General features: G+C 37.4%; 2 protein-coding genes across 13 annotated transcripts in view; both read right to left on the bottom strand.

Moving 5' to 3' along the window:
• LOC120426262 (protein NDRG3) overlaps positions 1-20172 on the bottom strand; it is a 166569-nt gene that overhangs the window by 145304 nt on the left and 1093 nt on the right. For 5 of the 12 annotated variants that reach the window (XM_052708899.1, XM_052708903.1, XM_052708900.1 and 2 more), the window contains exon 1: positions 13205-13982. The exons of 1 other annotated variant lie outside the window; for it this stretch is intronic. The gene's annotated coding sequence lies outside the window, so the exon portion shown is untranslated. Of the gene's footprint in view, positions 1-13204; positions 13984-20172 lie in introns of those variants that run through there. 6 more of the 12 variants (XM_052708902.1, XM_052708908.1, XM_052708909.1 and 3 more) reach the window with 4 other exon arrangements.
• LOC128093024 (uncharacterized) lies at positions 455-5750 on the bottom strand. Its single transcript, XM_052708406.1, has 2 exons — positions 5224-5750; positions 455-514 (listed from the first exon to the last, which is right to left on the bottom strand). The coding sequence occupies exons 1-2, from the start codon at positions 5608-5610 to the stop codon at positions 455-457; spliced, it is 447 nt and encodes a 148-aa protein (XP_052564366.1). The 5' UTR covers positions 5611-5750.

Genomic DNA, 20172 nt, shown 5'->3' with positions numbered 1-20172 from the left:
TGAGAGAGATATCCATTTTCTAGCAAAAACCACGCTAGAACGTGCGTCAAATGCAGTTTCGGTACCAGGAAAAACAAAAAAAAAATCCTCGCGATTCAGTGTGGGTGTGGGAAAATCTCCCAAAACACAACTTCAAGTCACGTTTTGCCTCCCCCACCAGAACTGTCAAATACTACTGTGTTGAGCTGTGTTGGTGAGTATCCTTGTTTTGCTGCATGGGCTCTCACTGCTGCTGCTGCTGTCAGGACCCTTAATGTCTTCATTGGTATTGGTGACACTTTTTTCTCGGAAACAAATCGCATTTTCCCTCTGTCTGGCTATGACTAAATGTAGTTGGATCTTTTTTTTTTTGCTCACACCAGTCATTCAGGACAATTTACGTCCGTCACCCCCGCTCAATTTTCCTCCCCTCTCGAAAGGCACTGACCGAGAATCCGAAGCCCAACTTTGCAGCTTACCAGTACTGACGGCTCTTATGTAACCCCCGTCGCATGACGTGAGACTTTTGCGCTGGCTGGAGGGAGTGGAAAGGGGGCTTGGAAAATCGAATTTTCCCAACTGGGCGCCCCTTTTTCTATGAAATAATAGCTTTAACTTTTGTTCAACTTAAGGCAGTGAATTAAACTGAACGAAAATGAAAACATTACACAACACAGCTCGAAGAAAACGGCTCTAGCACCATCGACAGCTACGGGAAAGTCCCCCCGGAAAAATCGGTTGACCCCGTTTTTCCCGGAACTGGTACGAAAAGCCATCGCGCGACAACGACACACAGCTCAGCTAGCAGGAAAAGTGGACTTTTCCCCGTTCGGAAAATTGCTCATAATTACCTTAAGATCTAGGGCAGGCTCGTCGAAGAAAACTGCTCACAAAAGGTGCACCAAATTTCCACACAAATTTTCACCAAAGAACCCGCTTTTCTCACCACTGCGACCACTTCCGGACAATCCAGGCAACACCACACAAAAGACTAGGCTTTTCCGCGAAGACCGCAAAGACGACCGACTTCCGACTGGCAGGGGTCTCTGGAGAACTCTGAGCTTCGAACGGTCCTGAATTCACGCGAGTTGTGTAACGGCACAAGGCTTCCCAGGACGACGAGACGATTTTATGCGAATCGAAGAACAGAAAGGACGAGCAGGCTGTGTGTTGGAATGACAGTTCTCCTGGCTGGTGTCACGCACACTCACACACACGCGAGTGTGGGAAAATTGTGTGGAAAACTGGCAGTGAGAAAATGCTTGCTCACTGTTGTTGATGCGGTGGAAAATGAAGCAGGAGGGTGCGCGCTCGATGGCACCAACACTAGTGCGCGCGAGAGTGCAGTTGTGTGTGAGCATGGAGCTTCCAGCTGTCAGATGGGAAGTTGGGTGGGAAAAACAACGGGAGGAAAAGGATCAGGGATGCCAGATACACAGATTTGTCTGTGTTTCACAGACATTTGAGCTCGTGTCAGACATTTTTTGAGGTACACAGACTTTTTAAAAACTTCATTAAATTGTTATTTTGTTAAAATATCAATCGAAACTTATTTCGTTAGTCTTCAAATGCTCAAAAACACAATTTTTGATAGATTTCTATGACTGTAAATTGATTTATTTGAATTTTAGACAAAGACACAGACATACACAGACTTTTTCACAGACATTTTAAAAAATCATGTGGCATCCCTGAAAAGGATATCGTGTGGGGGAAAAGTGGTGGAAATATTGAACGTTTGACGTTTTGTGTTGCATACGGGAAGGATGTTTGGGAACAGTGTTGCCAAAAGGAGAAAATTAAATTATTTTTGGTTATTATTGAATTCTATTTTTGTTATGCCTTGCAAGATATTTAAATAAATATAGATTAATCCTGAAAGCTGCAATATCTTATAACAATAATTATAAGACCAATTGGGCTCCTACGAAAAAATGGTTTTCCCCAAGGTTTTCCCGCATTTTACAATAATGGCAGAAATAAAAAATAAAATATCAAACGTTCCGACATATCTGAAGTTTTTTAGAAACCGCCTTGAGTCAAGGGGTATTAAAAAACACCCAAAAAGCAAAAACTGAAAATTTTGTTTATTGGACCTTTAAGAAAAAAACTCCAGATATAAAAACTTGAAAATTACTTTAAAAGACATAAAAAGGATATCAATCTTTACTTCCTGGGAAATGGACAACACCCTTATTTGACTAAACAAATAAGTGCAACAGTTTATATAAATTGAAAAAAAATACAAAAACTATGTTTTTGTCTTGATAAAATTTTGATTTGTGGAAACATTTTTTGCGTGTCGGGGCAACAGAAGAGCTAAATTTTTCATAATTGACCATTTCATATGCTCGGAAAATTAGTTAGAATTAATTTGAATGGTTCTAAGAATAGTATTCCTAAATTAAATTCAAGAGAAATTTGTATACCTTCTGACTAGGGCTAGTGATTTTTCGCGATTTCACGGAAGCCGCGTAATCCGTGAAATTCGCACCTGGTCGTGAAATTTGGGAAATACCGCGAAATGCCGCCAAAAATTATTATTATTTTTTTTTGTTTTTTTTTTGTTTTTGTTTTTTTTTTTTTTTTACTGCTCGTACAACCTCCGGGTCATGAGCTGTCTCCAGATGCGTTGCCATCTAACTCGGTCCTGGGCTGCTTCTCTCCAATTCCGCTGAACTCCCACACTTTCCAGATCTTCCTCCACTTGGTTCAACCACCTTGCACGTTGCGCCCCCCTCCGCCGCGTTCCAACCGGCTCCGAATTGAACACCAACTTCACCGGATTGATAGTCTGGTTCGGTTGGCGCGCATCCAGCGCGTCCGGCATTCTCGCGACGTGTCCGGCCCACCTGATCCGGCCAGCCTTGGCGACCTTCCGAATACTTGGCTTGCCGTAGAGTTGCGCCAGCTCGTGGTTCATCCTTCTCCTCCATACAGTGTTCTCACGCACGCCGCCAAAGATCGTCCTAAGCACTCGCCGTTCGAAAACTTCAAGCGCTTGCAAGTCCTCCTCGAGCATCGTCCACGTCTCGTGCCCGTAGAGAACGACCGGTCTTATCAGCGTTTCGTACATGGTGCACTTTGTACGCCGGGAAAGATGACCAGACCGTAGGGTCTTGTGGAGTCCATAGTAGGCACGACTACCGGTGATGATGCGCCTCCGAATTTCTCTGCTGCAGTTGTTGTCCGACGTTACCAACGATCCGAGGGACACAAACTCCTCCACGACCTCGAACTCGTCGCCGTCGATCGTCACGCTCGGTCCTATGCGAGCCCTAAGGGACTCGGTTCCTCCTGCCAGCAGATACTTCGTCTTCGCAACATTCACCTTCAATCCAACCTTATCCGCTTCCCGCTTCAATTCGGTGTACCGCTTAGCCACCTCCTCGAACGTCCTGCCGACAATGTCCATGTCGTCGGCATAGCAGATGAACTGGCTGGACCGGTTGATAATCGTGCCCCGCATGTTAAAGCCCGCTCGCCTCATGACACCTTCAAGCCCAATGTTGAAACAAAGGCCGGAGATACCGTCGCCTTGTCGCAGTCCCTTGCGCGATTCGATCGGGTCGGACATAGCACCCGAAATCTTCACGCTGCACCGTGCACCATCCATCGTTGATTTCACCAGTCTGATCAGCTTCCCAGGAAAGCCGTTCTCGTACATGATCTTCCATAGCTCATCGCGATCGACCGAGTCGTACGCGGCTTTGAAATCGATGAATAGGTGGTGCGTCGGGATCTGGTACTCGCGACACTTTTGGAGGATTTGGCGTAGCAAAAAGATTTGGTCCGTCGTCGATTTCCCCTCCACAAAACCGGCTTGGTAAAAAGTAAATCTTTCCCAGTTCCTGAGGGGAACACCCTTGAAGAGTATCGGGGCCGGCATTTACAAAGCGGATTCAGTGGCAGTTTCATTCTCAACTTAATGTTAACATGTTAAGGTTAATGTTAACATTCCATAGGTCGCCTCCCTAAGGTGTCGTGATAAGGTCCAGTTTGTGACGATACACTACCTTCCCTTTACTAAGCAATCGATTCCAGAAGGGAAAAGATCACCAGTTGTGTTGGTCCGAGCCGGGATTTGAACCCCGATCTACCGCTTACGAGGCGGAAGCGTTACCACTGGGCTACGTGGCTCGGTCATAAACCGGCTTGGTACGTCCCAACGAAATCCTTTGCTCGCTCCAACAGACGACAGAAGATGATCTGAGACAGCACTTTGTAGGCCGCGTTGAGAATAGTGATGGCTCGATAGTTCTCACATTCCAACTTGTCCCCCTTCTTGTAGATCGGGCATATTACTCCCTCTTTCCACTCCTCCGGTAGCTGTTCTGTGTCCCAGACCTTGGCTATCAGCCGGTGTAGACAGGCCGCCAGCTTGTCCGGGCCCATCTTGATGAGTTCAGCACCGATATTATCCTTACCCGCTGCTTTGTTGTTCTTCAGCTTCTTGATGGCATCCTTAACTTCCCTCATCGGGGGTGCTGGCTCGTCCCCGCCGTCCACCATACCGCTGACGTCGTTTCCCCCGTCGCCCTGGTACTCCACCTCTGGGCCGTTCAGGTGCTCGTCGAAGTGCTGCTTCCACCTTTCGATCACCTCGCGCTCGTCCGTCAAGATGCCTCCGTCCTTATTCCGGCACATTTCGGCCCGCGGCATGAAGCCTTTCCGGGATTGACTAAGTTTCTTGTAGAACTTACGCGTTTCGTTGGAGCGATACAGCTGTTCCATGTCCTGGCACTCCAACTCTTCCAGGCGGCGCTTCTTGTCCCGAAAGAGATGGGTTTGCTGTCTTCGCAACTGTTTGTACGACTCCTTGTTCCCACGGGTGTTGCGCAGCAGCCACTTGTCCCGCGCTGCTTTCTTCTCGTCCCAAATCGCCTGACATTCCTCGTCGAACCAGCCGTTCCGTCGAACTCGGTCCACGTACCCGATGGCGCTCGATGCCGCTGCGTTGATGGCTGCTTCCATATGGCTCCAGCAGGCCTCCAGAGGGGCTTCGGCGAGCTCACCCTCGTCAGGCAACGCAGCTTCGAGTTCCCGCGCGTACTGGGTAGCGACCTCCGGATCCTTGAGTCGCTCCAGGTTATACCGCTGCGGGCGACGGTACCGGATCTTGTTGACCTCGGACAGGCGTTGGCGCAGCTTTGCCACCACCAGGTAGTGGTCCGAGTCGATGTCCGCGCCACGGTAGGTTCTGACGTCGAATATGTCCGAGAAGTGCCGACTATCAATGAGAACATGGTCGATTTGCGTCTCCGTGTCGATGAGTAGTAGGCCGTTCTCGTTCGTCTGCTGGTGGGCGCTGAACCTCCCAATAACCGGTCTAAACTCCTCCTCCTGGCCGACTTGAGCGTTTAAGTCGCCGATGACAATCTTGACGTCGTGTTTTGGACACTTCCTGTACTCGCGGTCAAGAAGCTCGTAGAAAGCGTCCTTGTCATCGGCGTCGCTTCCCATGTGCGGGCTGTGCACGTTGATGATGCTCAGGTTGAAGAATCGGCCCTTGATTCTCAACCGGCACATTCTGTCGTTGACTGGCCACCAACCAATCACGCGCTTCGACATTTCGCCCAACACTATAAAAGCTGTCCCCAGCTCGTGTGTATTGCCGCCGCTCCAATACATAGTGTAGTCACCGTACTCCCGGTGGTCCTTCCCCGTCCAGCACACCTCCTGCAGCGCCACGACTTCGAGACCGCGGACCCGCAATTCGTTGGAAAGAATGCGGTCGCTCCCATCGAAGTTGAGAGACCTGCAGTTCTACGTCCCGAGTTTCCAATCTCTGGATCCCCGAAAATCGGGTCGGCGATTGGATCGGCTCGCATCTGGAGCTCTCTGCACTACTGTTTTACGGCGGGTGCGTGTAGCCATCACCAACCCCCTGTCTCGCCGGAGGACCGTCGTACCAGGACTGTTTAAGGTCCCACCCTGGCACTGGGACTGTTAGTCAGCCGCCCCTAACCTGGGGAACAGACGCTGTTCCGAGCCGCCCCTAACCTGGGGACCAGACGCTCGAGGGGGGGGGGGGGTCCTAACTCTATCTGCTGTAAGCCGCCCCTAACCTGGAGAACAGACGCTTACCTCGACGATGGAGCAGGACACCGGTTTCCTTGAGCCGCCCCTAACCTGGGGAACAGACGCTCGAAGGGGGGGGGGGGGGTTCACTCGCCTCTATAGGAGCCGCCCCTAACCTGGGAACAGCCGCTCACGGGTAGAAGGCGTCGAAACCCCAATTGTTTTGGGCCGCCCCTAACCTGCGGTACAGCCGCTCAAAAACGGATGGCGGAGGGGGGGGAGGGGTGCACGTACGATCTGGTTGATTTAATTCACTCCACTTTAGCACGAAAAAAATTCTTTTAAATTTTTTAAAACTTTTTGTTGATTTTATTCTGCCGCACACTTTTTTTTCAAGCTTTATTTATTTAATTCAAACATTTTCAAAGATTTTTAACAAACATTTTAAAAGATTTTTAACAAACATTTTAAAAGCAGTTTACTAATTAAAAAGAATTTAATATAAGATATTGTTCCTTAGAATATTCAACAAAATGCAGATGGTTTCTTTATTCCACAAAATTCCAAAAAGATTTTATAAGAACATTAACTTCATCATCCCGGTACGAGAATCGAACTCACGACCTCTGGATTGGAAATCCAGCACGCCGCTAGTCGAAACCCATCCCCTACCGGTCAGTATTCCCAGTGAGTAGAATAACTCTTTGAAGGGATCTGACTTTGCCGAGCCAGACAGGAATCGAACCCATCACCTTCCGCTTACAAGGCGAAACCCGTAACCTCACGGCCACGGTAGCTCGAAAATTAACGCTTTTTTAAAAGAAAAGGGAAAAAACAGCTTTTTTAATTTTTGTAAAATTTATTTTAATTAATCAACGATATTAAACAACGATCAACAAATTGCATTTAAAAATTTTGAAAATATTTAAATGCGACGTTTTGAAAAAGTAAGCGAGATGTGAGTATGAGAACTTTCCTAAAATCCTAAAATTTTTGAATCAAAAAATACAACATTGTTTTTTGATCACCGGAAGTCAACTATAATTATTTGCTTATATTGGCAGTTATCGGCGAAAACAAATAATTGAAATTTAGAGAGATTTTTTTTAATTGAAATTTTTCTTGAATTTTTTTTCATGAAATTATTGAATTGAAATTATAAATCTATCAAAATAGAATGTACTTCAAACATTTTTGCCTTCCTCACCTTACTGAGGAAAGGCTATAAAATCACTCGGAAATTGAACTTTTTAATTAGACCTCCTAGACCTACCTTCATTTTTACATATCGACTCAGAATCACCAGCTGAGCAAATATCTGTGTGTTTGGCGGTATGTAGACATGTGTACCGAATCAATTTCACTGGAATATCTTGTCACTGGCTGAGCCGATTTTGACCGTATTGGCCTCATTCGATTCGTCTTGGGGTCCCTATTGAAATTTAAAAGATTTAGTAAAGCACATCAAAAATTATGCTTAAAAAACTGCTGCATATAAATTTCACAATTTGCAAAAAAAAAGGGTGATTTTTGCATGGAAATCTGCCATATTAAATATTTTCAGAAAGTTTCTGAAATGACCTTTCTTGTGGATTAAGAATTTTTCAGATCTGACTTACCTATTTAAAATAACAAGCAAATTAAAAAATGGTCTGAATTTACATAACTTCAAATGGTCGGGTCTGATCGCAACGAAAAAGCCGTGTAGAGGGATGCCATTTTTCCTCAAAGGCGGTGTCTGTATAACCTTGACAAATAGTCTGTAGGTAGTGTGTTTTTTTTACTCATCACTTATTTTTATTTGGACCTCTTAGGTGCTGCGATCACGTTCGGGGAGATTCATAAACAATGTGGACACTTTAGGAGGGTCGGAACCACTCTATAAATGAGAGGAAGGCACCAACCACCTAAATGTGGATTAAGTAACGTTTTTTTAGAATGATTTAATTGGTTTTCTATTTCACGGATCGAATCAGGAAATGTTAAATATCGTGTGCAGAAAAAATCATCTTTGCAGCGCTCAATTAAGAGCTGAAAAGTAAAACGATAAGAAAAATAACTCATTAGACGACGGAATTGGGAAAAAAAATCACCTACATTATTATTCGACTTTAAGCTTATCTCACACGATATTTTGAGTGGAAAAAAATTGTCAACTTCAAATGATCAAACTGTTTTCAAACGATTTAAATGATATTAGGCTACACAAAATAAATGCACAATATTGTTGTTGTTGAGTTTAACCGAATAGTGGTCAATCTTCACCTAAATAAACAATGAATTCAAGTGTAAATACCCAGCAAACTTGTTGTTTACCCATTAAGAAAGATAGCCGTTTCAAAAACGTCACTCTACAAAATTGGGCGTTCTGAAATATTTTTGGTTGATAAACATAGATTGGGAAACATTAAAAATGTACTCAGTTGACATGGAATGATACATTTATTATGAAAAAATACAATGTTCTGGTACGATTAAACCTAGATTGTCTGTTCTGTACTTAAATATCCACAGTTGTTTTAGGCTCATATTTACTCAAAAATAACCCAGCTAATAATGCTCCACAAAATATCCAATATGCTCATCCCAGCTCTGTTTAACCTTTTCTGGTGCGTATGTCACGTACAGAACACCACCCAGCTTCACTGCGTATCCAACCCACTTCATAGCCCTTCAATTCAGAAAATTCCCCAAAAAGCGAAAACCCACCGCTCCCATGTGTTGACATAGGTGGAATGCAGAAAAAATGGAAGAAAGAATCCAGAAATAATAATACCAAAAACGTGTAGAGAGTTCGCATGAAATATTCACACGGAACTCACCGCCTGTCAGCGATATCGACTAACATGCAGGATAGCGGAAAATCCTTTAATTTTATTGTGTTTGAGCAATTATAATCAACTTTTGGAATGATATCGTCTGGATTTACTTAAAATGTTCTAATTTTTACTCAATCAGCCACGAAATTGCTTGTTTTGAAAAGTTGGAAAAGTTTAATTTTGGTTTTGCGTAAAATAACTCAAAAATCTATTTCGTGCAAATTGATCCTTGAGCAAGAAAACCATTTGGTGCATCGGACTCCACACAGACCCTCTACAATTTCACCTGATTTGGCCTCGACGAGTCGTCCTCGCCGTGACGTGACTGGGCTAATGATTCCGACAAATCGTACGTAGGCACACTTCCTGTCAGGATGAGTGGCAGACAACAAGCAAGCAGCAATAACATGAAACATAAAAACATAACAAAACTTGCGGGGGAAAATTACCCGACGATGGTGCACAATGATATTTGGTTCAGAACTCGGAAGTAGGTGAGTGTGTGTGTGTGTGCTGAGTACTAAAATAGTGATGAGTTAATGCTGGTACGATGATGATTTGTTTTTTTTAATGATTACGCTGATGGTTTTGCAGGAAAATCAATAATCGATGCAGTTGAATTGTTTGAGTCGAAACAGCAGTTGCACAGTTGCTGCAGCACCACTGATTGTGTGGGATTGTGTTTTTAGTTGGGTAGTTTGTTATCGAAACGAGAGGCTTTTCACTATAATTGCAATTGCTGCTGGTAAACAGTGCCCGATCGGCGCGAGGCAATAAGGGTTGTTGTATTAATAAATAGTATTTGAATTCAAGGAGAACGCAACACTGTTAGTAGATATAAGCAAATTGTTGGAGAGGCAATGTGATTAGTTTTAAAATCGATTGCTTCAAGTGGATTTGGCGATTTATGTTGTTCAGATCGGGAATTTGATTTATGTTTATGTTTTCAATTTATTTATGGTAATACCACTGTTTAATTCTCATTATACAACTTGCAATGTTTGAAGTAAACTTCAATAAACTCTTCAGTTGAATATTTTGAGCAACCGCGCATCCCTTTTTTGCTTCCAGTTCAGATAAACGTGGGTGCGCATGGTTACCTAAGATGATTCCATACCATTTATTTCTGGAATTTATAATTTTATTTTTTGGCATGGAATTTACTAAAATTCAATTCTGTCGATTGGAACGTGTTCAGGGAGCCCGAATCTACCATACCTTGACGAAACTGAAGCGTTTATTGACAAAAACTTAAAAATGTCGAGTTGTTTTTGTCCATTGCAAATTTTGTTCGAAGTTTTTCTGAAGAGGCAAAAATAATAATTGACTAAAACTGAAATTTTAAGAAAACATTGTTTGTTGCCTAAAAATGCATTTTAAATCAAACAAATACTTTTTATCATTTAAAAATATAATAATTTTAAGACCAGAACAACGAAAAAGTCCAGAAAAAATGTTTTCATGAATTCATTGTCATATTGCAATTTTTTAATAGCAGCCTAACTTTGTTTATTGTTCAACGTCTTCGATTAAAGCTGCACAGACTTAATAACTTAAAAACTAACATTTCATTCAGCAGTGCACTGTAATGGTGTGTTATGTTATGTTGATACTTTTTTTTCTTAATTTTGAAATTAAAGCTTGACATTTCGCCTTTGAAATAATATGACCTGGGAACTACATGTTAAGGGACACTATTTAAAAAAAAAATATTTTTAACTTACTTTAAATTGTGATGAATTGCTTTTTAAGGCAAAAATTCTTTTATCTTCAGAATATTATAAACTGACTGTATAGACATTTGGACAAGTATCATTTGACTTGGTGAATAATTTGAAATATTTGCACCTGCCCTTGACTGTCGTTTAACGCTTCTTTTTTCAGTGCTTAATTTAAGTCAAAATAAGAAATTAAAAAACATATCTTTAAACGAAAAGTGCTTAAAAATTATTTAAATAAAAAAAATAATTTTGAAAACTGAGGATATTAAAAAAAAGAATATTAGAAATTATTTTCGTGAAAAATCTAGATTTAAAGAATGAACACCAAACAAAAAAGAGATATTACAAATTTTTCGTAAAAAAAAGTCACAAAAATCAATCACTGACGTGTGTTGGTTGGTGTGTGGTTTTGGCATTGTTTTTTTAATGCCACTCTTATAAAGGAAAAAAAAGATGTTATTTCTAATAATTTAAATGCTTTTTCCTACTATTTTATGTATAATAACATAATATTATTTTAATGTTTTGGTTTACAATTTAAATAGATATAAATACATTAAAAAAAATAGCCTGGGTACAATACGGAACAGTTTCATTAAAAATTAATCCTAAAATGATTGCTTCGAAATATAATGCTTATATGAATTCCATTAAAAACAAACAAACAAATGTATCAATAAAATACTCATCTAAATTCAGGTACTCAAGGGCTTTCTAATACCTAAAATCCCAAGCTCGAGTGAAGGGGAGTTTGTATGAAAATTCCCCTTTTTTCGTGAACTTGGAAGTTAACGTGGTATTGCAATTTCAGAAAAAAAAACTAAAGATATATTATTAATCTATTGTTTTAGAAATTTCTGATATTTTTTTTCAAAAATAAGTTGTTTTATTTGTTACGATAGCCTCATTGTGTAAACTGTAGGCCAAGGATGTGAATTTTCTTAATATTTAAATTTACTTGAAAAATATATCTTATCCATAAACTATGTAGATTTTTTTTTCGAAATTTCAGACCTCCCCTCCTCTTTTTGAAAAAAAAAATCATACAAAAAAGTATTGAACATGGACAATCGTTTAAGATCACTCCAACCCTACATTCTAGCTTTTCATATTTCAAATATTTACATTCCAGCCCAAAACAGGAATTTTTTAGGTACTTTTTTCTCGACCCTCTCCGATTTCAATGAAACTTTGTAGACATGTTATGCACGCTTATTTAAGCCATTTTTGTGTATATGGAGCCAGTTACACTCGATAATGACATTTGAGAAGGGCGTAAGTGTTTTAAATATTTTTGTAATTCGGAATTTCAATATTTCTGTATCTCGAAGCCGTTGCATCGTATCAAAAAGTGGTCAAAGACAAACTAGTAGGAAATTTGACGGGCTTTCCGAAAAAAATACACTGAAAGAATAAAAACACTCCACTTTTAAGAGATTTGTTGATTTTTTAGTTTAAAAGTCAAATTTGAAGGTGAGCCTACGATTTTTTTTTCGTTCAAAATTTTTGTGAAAATAGCCTAAGATGTTACAAAAAGACTCACGAAAAATGCAGGATGGAGCAACTCACCTAAAAAAATACAAAAATCATTTACTAAAACTGTTTTTTTGAAAAGTGCTCTAAACGTCAAAATTTACAAAAATCGAACAAAAGAGTCGATTCTCCAGACAATTTTACATAAAAGTCTCCATATTGATCAATGTCCTAAGTCCAATCCTTGTGAAGTTACAGCGGTTTTAAAATTCAAAAAGTTGAATAAAGTGGTTTTTTATGGTTTTTGACTATTTCCATATGACAAACTTGATTTATTAGTCTCGTGAATATTTTTATCGGAAAGCTCGTCCAATTTCCCATAAGTTTGTCTTTGACCACATTTCAATTGGATGTATGGGCTTACAGATATAAGCTAATTTACATTGCTCATAACTGAAAACATAATATTTTTTCAGTGTAGTTCTGTGGATGGTAGTAACCTGGATAGTAAATTAGCTTAAATTATCAAAAAACGAGTTATTTTGAAAAGTGGTCAAAGACAAACTTATAGGAAATCGGACGAGCTTTCGTCCCAACACCGCCTTTCCAAGACTAAATTTATTTTTTTAATTATTATATCTAGAGGGGGTATGGTTGTAATTATTTCATAATTATGTTGGGCACTTCTTTATAGGGGTTATAAAACGATTCCCGATTCTGAACAAAACAAATAATATTTAATAATATTATAAACGACAATCATTTGGTGCCTCAAATCTTTAATATTGATTCATTTGACACCAAAAGATTACCTTATCTTTCTACTCTAAATTCCAAACATTCAAATGTTAGTCAACAACAAATAAGACAAACATATAATGAACTTCACTAATTATACCAATGACCACTATGACTCGCTAAACACACGTACGTAGAATCCAGCAAATTTAGCGTACTCTTACGGAAAAAGAAAGTCCTCACTAAGTAACAAGGTGGTTTAGTAGATCAATACAAGGGGAGGGAGTGTTAAGTCGCAGCAGAGACAAACCTAATCTAAGTATTAAAACGGGGTGTGTGTGACAGACAGTGAGCGACAGAGAGGTTTACATAGAGAAGGTAGGGCATAGAGAGACAGCAGTGTTTTAACTAAAGATCATCATTTTTGAGGTAAATCAGCTCGTCAGAACATACCTTTTGGTAGTTGTTTACGCTGCTTTACGCCTCAAAGTAACTCCTCACTGAGCGGTGTTCTCCTCCTCTTCTAAGCTGGTGAGTGAGCTGCGATTTCCCTGAATCGGCTTTTCACTATTGACCACCAAGAAAAGAATTACACAACAACCTTCTCTTCGATGTGCTTCGTCGAAATGTGCTCTCCACACAGAGTACCCGATATACACGTGCGTCGACGTCGTCGGTAGTAGTTGTGTACACTAACACTATTCGCACTTCTAGCTAGTAGACTCGGCGCAAGACCAGCGAATCAGACCACTTTTGCAGCAGACTTGACGACGACCAGCAGCGGGGTGCCAGGCAAGACCTTTTCTGGATCAATAACTTTTCCACGCGGCATAAAGCTTAATTTTCCACCCAAAAAAACACACAGAGAAACAGATTTTCCCTCTCCACACAAAACGAAGACTTTCCACCTTGATTTACCAGCAACACACAAACACCAGCTGTACAGCGCGCTGTGCAACACTTCTTGAAGTCTCGACCTCGTCGACACTCGACTTCCACAATCCACACTATTTAGAGCGGTTGCAACAAAACCCACTCGCGTACTAGAAACGTCGCGACGGTCGGCAACTCCCTTTGGACACAACACGATACTTGCAATATGCACACCACTAACTGGAGGACTAAACTGTTCCGGACTGAAACGGGGGACCACAAACAAAACCCAGCTGTGTGACGACTACGACGACTGTTCCTGAACTCGGTTCCTAGCACTCTGACGGCGACGAGCACGAGACGGCCGGACTTGGCGATATAGATCAGCAGGAACGACGACGACGACGACGACGACGATTCGACAGAGAGGAGAGGCGAAAATCTCTCTCTCCTAAGAGAGTGCGAGAACGGGAGTTGTTGACATTGGAACAGCTTGACAGCTGTCAGGGTGGTGGGGTGGTGGTTGTTGTTGGTTGTCAAATGGGGTGGGTTACAGTGCGAAAGTGGGTGCTGTGGTGAGTTTGATTGGTGGTGAAATGTGGATGAGTTGCCAAATTGGCAAGGCGACCAATATCCCCTTAATGCTCGCATCACCTTAATCTGTTGAAATGACTACTTCCACAATTCGACACTTTACCATGGATCAAATAGGGGTACCCCTTGGAATAATAGCAAGAAACTTTCTGCCAATAAAGGTCACGACACATTCTCCCCCCCGATGTGTCCACGTGGTTTATGGATGGTCCTTTATAGGAAGGTAAGTGAAATAACATTTCAAGTTCATTGCAATACACTCAACCCCCGGTGGTTGGTCACTTTTTCTTTTGACACTTTTTTAGTTTGTACCCCGTTGGTTGGTGAAAGTTAAACTAAAAAGTGACAAAATGTCACTTTTTACACGGCACTCACGCACAATATTAAAACAAACGTTTGATAGTGTGTGTGTGAACTCCGTGTAAAAGGGGTGTCAAACTAAAAAGTGACCCCGTTCGTTTGACAACAGTTGGTGTCAAACCCAGCCATGCCAGATATACAGATAAATCTGTATTTTACAGATTTTTCGATCCCAAAAATCCCAAAAATCTGTATATACAGATTTTTTTTAAATGGTTATATTTGAAAGTTTCAACAATTCAGTAATTAATTTATGCTTTAATATCATTAAAAAGCTTAAATCTGTTGTTAAACATTTTAAAATGGTTTCTATTGCTTGGAATTCGACAAGATACAGATAAAATACAGATTTATTTTCGAGAAAATACAGATCTCCCACAAAATAATCTGGCAACGTTGGTCAAACCATCGTCGTTTGAGTGTACTCACAATAAACAGTCAGATGTTGATATCGATGACATTTGTTGCCTTATAAAAACAGACACAAACACACAATCAAATTTGTAAAATTAATAAAATAAAACCAGTGCACCACATTCTATTGACTATTTTTATGTTGTTACATAAAACTGATGCCTGAGCATAAAATAAAGTTCAATGACATTTATCAAAAATCATAACCTTAATAAGGTAGGTAAATCGAAATATTTAAAAACAAACACATATATTTGAAAATTATCGCAAGAAATAAACAATATAATAAATTCAATTGAAAAGAAAGGTTTGAATTTAAAAATCTTAAACAAAATCACAACACATAAACCAACTAAACTCAATAAAAAATACCAGCGGCAGCACTGCCAGCAACTAATGCTGTGGTGAGAATTGAAATTATGGCTTCGACTGTGGCTCGCTCCGGTGGTGTTCAGTGGAAACTTGTAACATGGTTTGTGTCTTGGGAATAATCTTTACAGTCAGATTTTAAATTGTACGGTTGGCGGTTTGCCCGCCCGTGTGGATCAATCGGACCGCGCACTGGTTCACAATCCAGAGGTTGCTGGTTCGAATCCCGCGGCGGGCGCTCTAAAATTCTTTGTGTAAATATGGGTATTCGGCGCCGTCGCTCCGTGCCATACTCTAGTACACTTAGGAGCCCAGGGCGTCGAAGTCCTTGTAGTTAAAAAGGAAGACACTAGTGGTTGGTACTAGCAATGGTGGCCGACAGCTATAAAGTCAACTTCGTTCGGTTGGCGGTTTGCAAATCTATGAAAAACTGAATATCGTTATTTTTACTTAAAAATCTTTGCATTTAATTTGATTCAAATAAGGCCGTTGCAAATATTTTTGGAAGTTTATGTCCCTCGATCTGACCAAAGTATTGACGAAAATTTTATTTTTGCGAAAAAAAAAGGTTTTGCGGTGATGTACGTTGGAATTCCATAAAAGTTCAAAATATTTTTAAACCAGCCCAAAAATGCTAAATATGATTAGCAATGCAGAATAAGTAATTTTAGATTATTTTCAGTTGATTTGACTTCTATTTCCATTGAAATTTTCAAGATTAAAAAAAAAAATCCCGCTGAATTTTATAAAATTTCAATGCATAAAACCACATAAAGATTTTTATCGAAGAAAAATATTCTCTTTTAAGAGCTAATTAACCAATTATTACTGTACCGTTGTAAAATACATTTACAACACTTTTTAAATTGCTTTTAATAAAAAAATCTTTTCCATGATAAATCATAAGGCCTATGCAAATATTCATAAAAATTTAAATAACAATACATAGTCTAAACATTTCAAAAAAAAATAGAGCTTTATGATGTATTTTAAACTAGTTCAGTTGTTTTGCAATCATTGGTTTTAAAAAAAATGTAAGAATTGACGAAAACAAAAGATTAAGCGAAATATTTTTTTTGCGGTACTGTACATCGAAAATTTTCGACAAATTCAACAGATTTTCTTATAAACCCAATCATGCTAAAAAATAGTTTTAATCGTAGGGCAATACGCTTTGATTGCACTTGTAATGATTGCTGATTGTCATAAATCTTAAATCATAAATCATAAATCATAAATCATAAATCATAAATCATAAATCATAAATCATAAATCATAAATCATAAATCATAAATCATAAATCATAAATCATAAATCATAAATCATAAATCATAAATCATAAATCATAAATCATAAATCATAAATCATAAATCATAAATCATAAATCATAAATCATAAATCATAAATCATAAATCATAAATCATAAATCATAAATCATAAATCATAAATCATAAATCATAAATCATAAATCATAAATCATAAATCATAAATCATATAAACTTTATCAACGTAGTTCGTGATTCGTTTTTTTTTGCTCAAAATTAAAAGAACTCATTTACTTTAAACAAGTTCCAAACTTGACGTGCAATAACGTGACCTGCAATCAACTGAATCAATTCAAAATTATTATTCCAGCGTTGGTAATTATTTTTTAGAGTTATTGAGCAGGTTTTTGAATATTTTGTTTTTTTTTGCGACATTTGTTTGGGAAACCCGTAAACATATTTTTAAAAATATTTTTTTATATGCCTGATTTTTTTTTGTAAATCTATTAAATATTGCACGTTACATTAATTTGTTCATTGAAATGTTAAAATCGTATATTTTTACTTAAATACTTGATTAAAAAAACTTTCTACCTCATTTTTTTAGATTTTTCTGCATCAGCCTTAATACAACATCTTAATCAAATTTAATAAAGCATAAAGCTAAATGCTTTTTGCATAAATTATACAATTTATTTGAATACTCTGTTTTCAATCAGTTTTTGACATATTTTCGACATTACAGATGTCGATAAACTCAGAATCCTGTCCATGAGAATTTTAAATGTTAATATTTATTTAAAAAAAAGAATTTCAACCGTAAAATTTTCAGGAACAGAATCAAAGTGCACCAAAATTGGTTGAAAAACTAAAAATTATTTTAAGTGTGCTTTTGCATAAAATTACATAAGAAAGCAGGCAGGGTAAATATTTTTGTCAAAAAGCTAATATGAATTATGTTTAAAAAGTGTGTGTCCCTTGGCAATGATCATGGTCAAGAAGGGGAAAAAATGAAATTACAATGTCTAATTTAAAAAATCAGACGAAAGCTTTTAATAAAGTGTTGCCTTGGCCTTGAAATTTGGGTCAAATTTTTATTAATTGCAGGGTTGTTACGGAGAAGTCGAAAAAAAATCCGCGCCAAATCCGCGCCGTCCCAAAATCCCAATCCGCGCGAAATCCGCGCCATAATAAGAAAAATAATTTTGCGCGACAAATATACAACAGAGTTTCACAACAATTTAATTTTTATGAATGTATTTGAGAACAAAAATTTAAATCGTTTTATGATTAAGGGTTCCGTCGGAAGGAACGCAAAAACCACAAACGTTAAAATTATGTTGTATTCAATAAATAGAATTTAAAATCCAGAATAGCTTTATCTTAATCTCAAGACCCAGAATGTTGAAACGCTGAAAATTATATGATCAAATTTATTTTTGCTAGGATGAATTAAACCAGAGAGAAAAGCCATAACAATAAATTTAGCAAAAAACAAATTCAAATAGGGATTTGAAAATTTAAATTTAAAAAATCAATAAATTGAAAAAAATTAAAGATTTGAAAATTCATAAATTTAAGGATTAGATAAATAACATGAAGTTCGTGCTCGACACGAAATTTGTATTATATTCTTCTAAAAAATTCTCAATCCTAAAATATTACTTAAAAAATGCTCCAAAGTTATCAGACTTTCTGTAATCTATGATGGTGACAAAAATTGTAGCATTTAAGAATTCTGCGGTTCTTTTATTAAGATCCAGAGTTTGAGAATTTAAGAATTTAAGAATTTAAGAATTCAAGAATTCAAGAATTTAAGAATTTAAGAATTTAAGAATTTAAGAATTTAAGAATTTAAGAATTTAAGAATTTAAGAATTTAAGAATTTAAGAATTTAAGAATTTAATAATTTAAGAATTTAATAATTTAAGAATTTAAGAATTTAAGAATTTAAGAATTTAAGAATTTAAGAATTTAAGAATTTAAGAATTTAAGAATTTAGGAATTTAAGAATTTAAGAATTTAAGAATTTAAGAATTTAAGAATTTAAGAATTTAAGAATTTAAGAATTTAAGAATTTAAGAATTTAAGAATTTAAGAATTTAAGAATTTAAGAATTTAAGAATTTAAGAATTTAAGAATTTAAGAATTTAAGAATTTAAGAATTTAAGAATTTAAGAATTTAAGAATTTAAGAATTTAAGAATTTAAGAATTTAAGAATTTAAGAATTTAAGAATTTAAGAATTTAAGAATTTAAGAATTTAAGAATTTAAGAATTTAAAAATTTAAAAATTTAAGAATTTAAGAATTTAAGAATTTAAGAACTTTATTTAAGAATTTATAAGTTTTTGTTCCATTGATTGTTTTTATTATCAATTTTAAAAATTTGTAAATTTGGAGAATTTATTCTTGATTTTTAAATATTTTGAATTCCTGATTTTTTGGATTTTTTTTTTATTTAGAAATTTTGATTTTTTTTATTGTTGGCTATTTAAAATTCAGAATTTTTCAATTTTTGGATTAAACAACTATAAAAATAGAATTTTAGAACTTCTGAACTTTTAATTTTGAATGTTGGAGCTTTCATATTTGAACATTTAGATCTTTTTATTTTTTCACCAAAAATATGTAAATTAAAAAAAAACCTTTCTACGGGTTAAATCCTAACTAAAATCAAAGGCGGAAAGCCAGCTTCTGTTCCGTCCAATATTGCTCATATTTGGGATTTGACCACAATACGTCCACCAGAGCACCCCCAATATTTTTTTTTTGTGTAATCCGAATATCTATAGAAAAGCTTGAAATATGGTTCAAAAGAATCAAATCAAAATGTATCCAGTATAAAATAAACAATACATATTGTTAATAAAACATAACCTGAAACTCATAAGAGATGGAATATTTAGAACCCGTATCAGATGTTAATAATGAGTTGAGTGTAAGAATAAATTTATTTAAAAAATCTTTAACAAAAATTATCTCTTCTTGTAGATTATTTCGACGTTTCTTATTAAAAAATTACAAACAAACATTTCCGGAAAAAATCAATTTTGTTTCAGTAACAACTTCTAAGAAATTAAAGTTTTTGCACATAAAAAAATTACAGTAATTCCTGATAATAATTTTCTTTATAACTTGAAAGTTAATTATTTTATTTATCAAAATTGTCATCCGCGCGAAATCCGCGCCTGAGCAAATTAAGCCAGCAAATCCGCGCCAAATCCGCGCTATCCGCGCGAAACGCGCCATCCGCGCGATCCGCGCCGTCCGTAACAACCCTGTAATTGTGTAGATCTGTTTTTTTTTATTTTACTCTAAAAAGTACGCTTGAAAAGAAAATTTATTCAGATAATTAACAAACTTGGTTTAGCACTCTAACAAAAAAAATGTTTGGGATTTTAGAAGAGGTCATGGGGGAAAGCAATTAAATAAACAAAGATTGAAATTTCCAGCCAGATTTTGTATAATGAATATCTTGTATCACTTGTTGAATCTTTTAATACGAAAAAAAAAACTTTAATTAAGCGAAATTCACCTAAATTTGA

Source organism: Culex pipiens, chromosome 2, assembly GCF_016801865.2.
Source record: "Culex pipiens pallens isolate TS chromosome 2, TS_CPP_V2, whole genome shotgun sequence".
NCBI classification, from domain to species: Eukaryota; Metazoa; Arthropoda; class Insecta; order Diptera; family Culicidae; genus Culex; species Culex pipiens.
The sequence above is the reverse complement of the archived record's forward strand: the minus strand, read 5'-3'. Positions and strand labels throughout refer to the sequence as shown.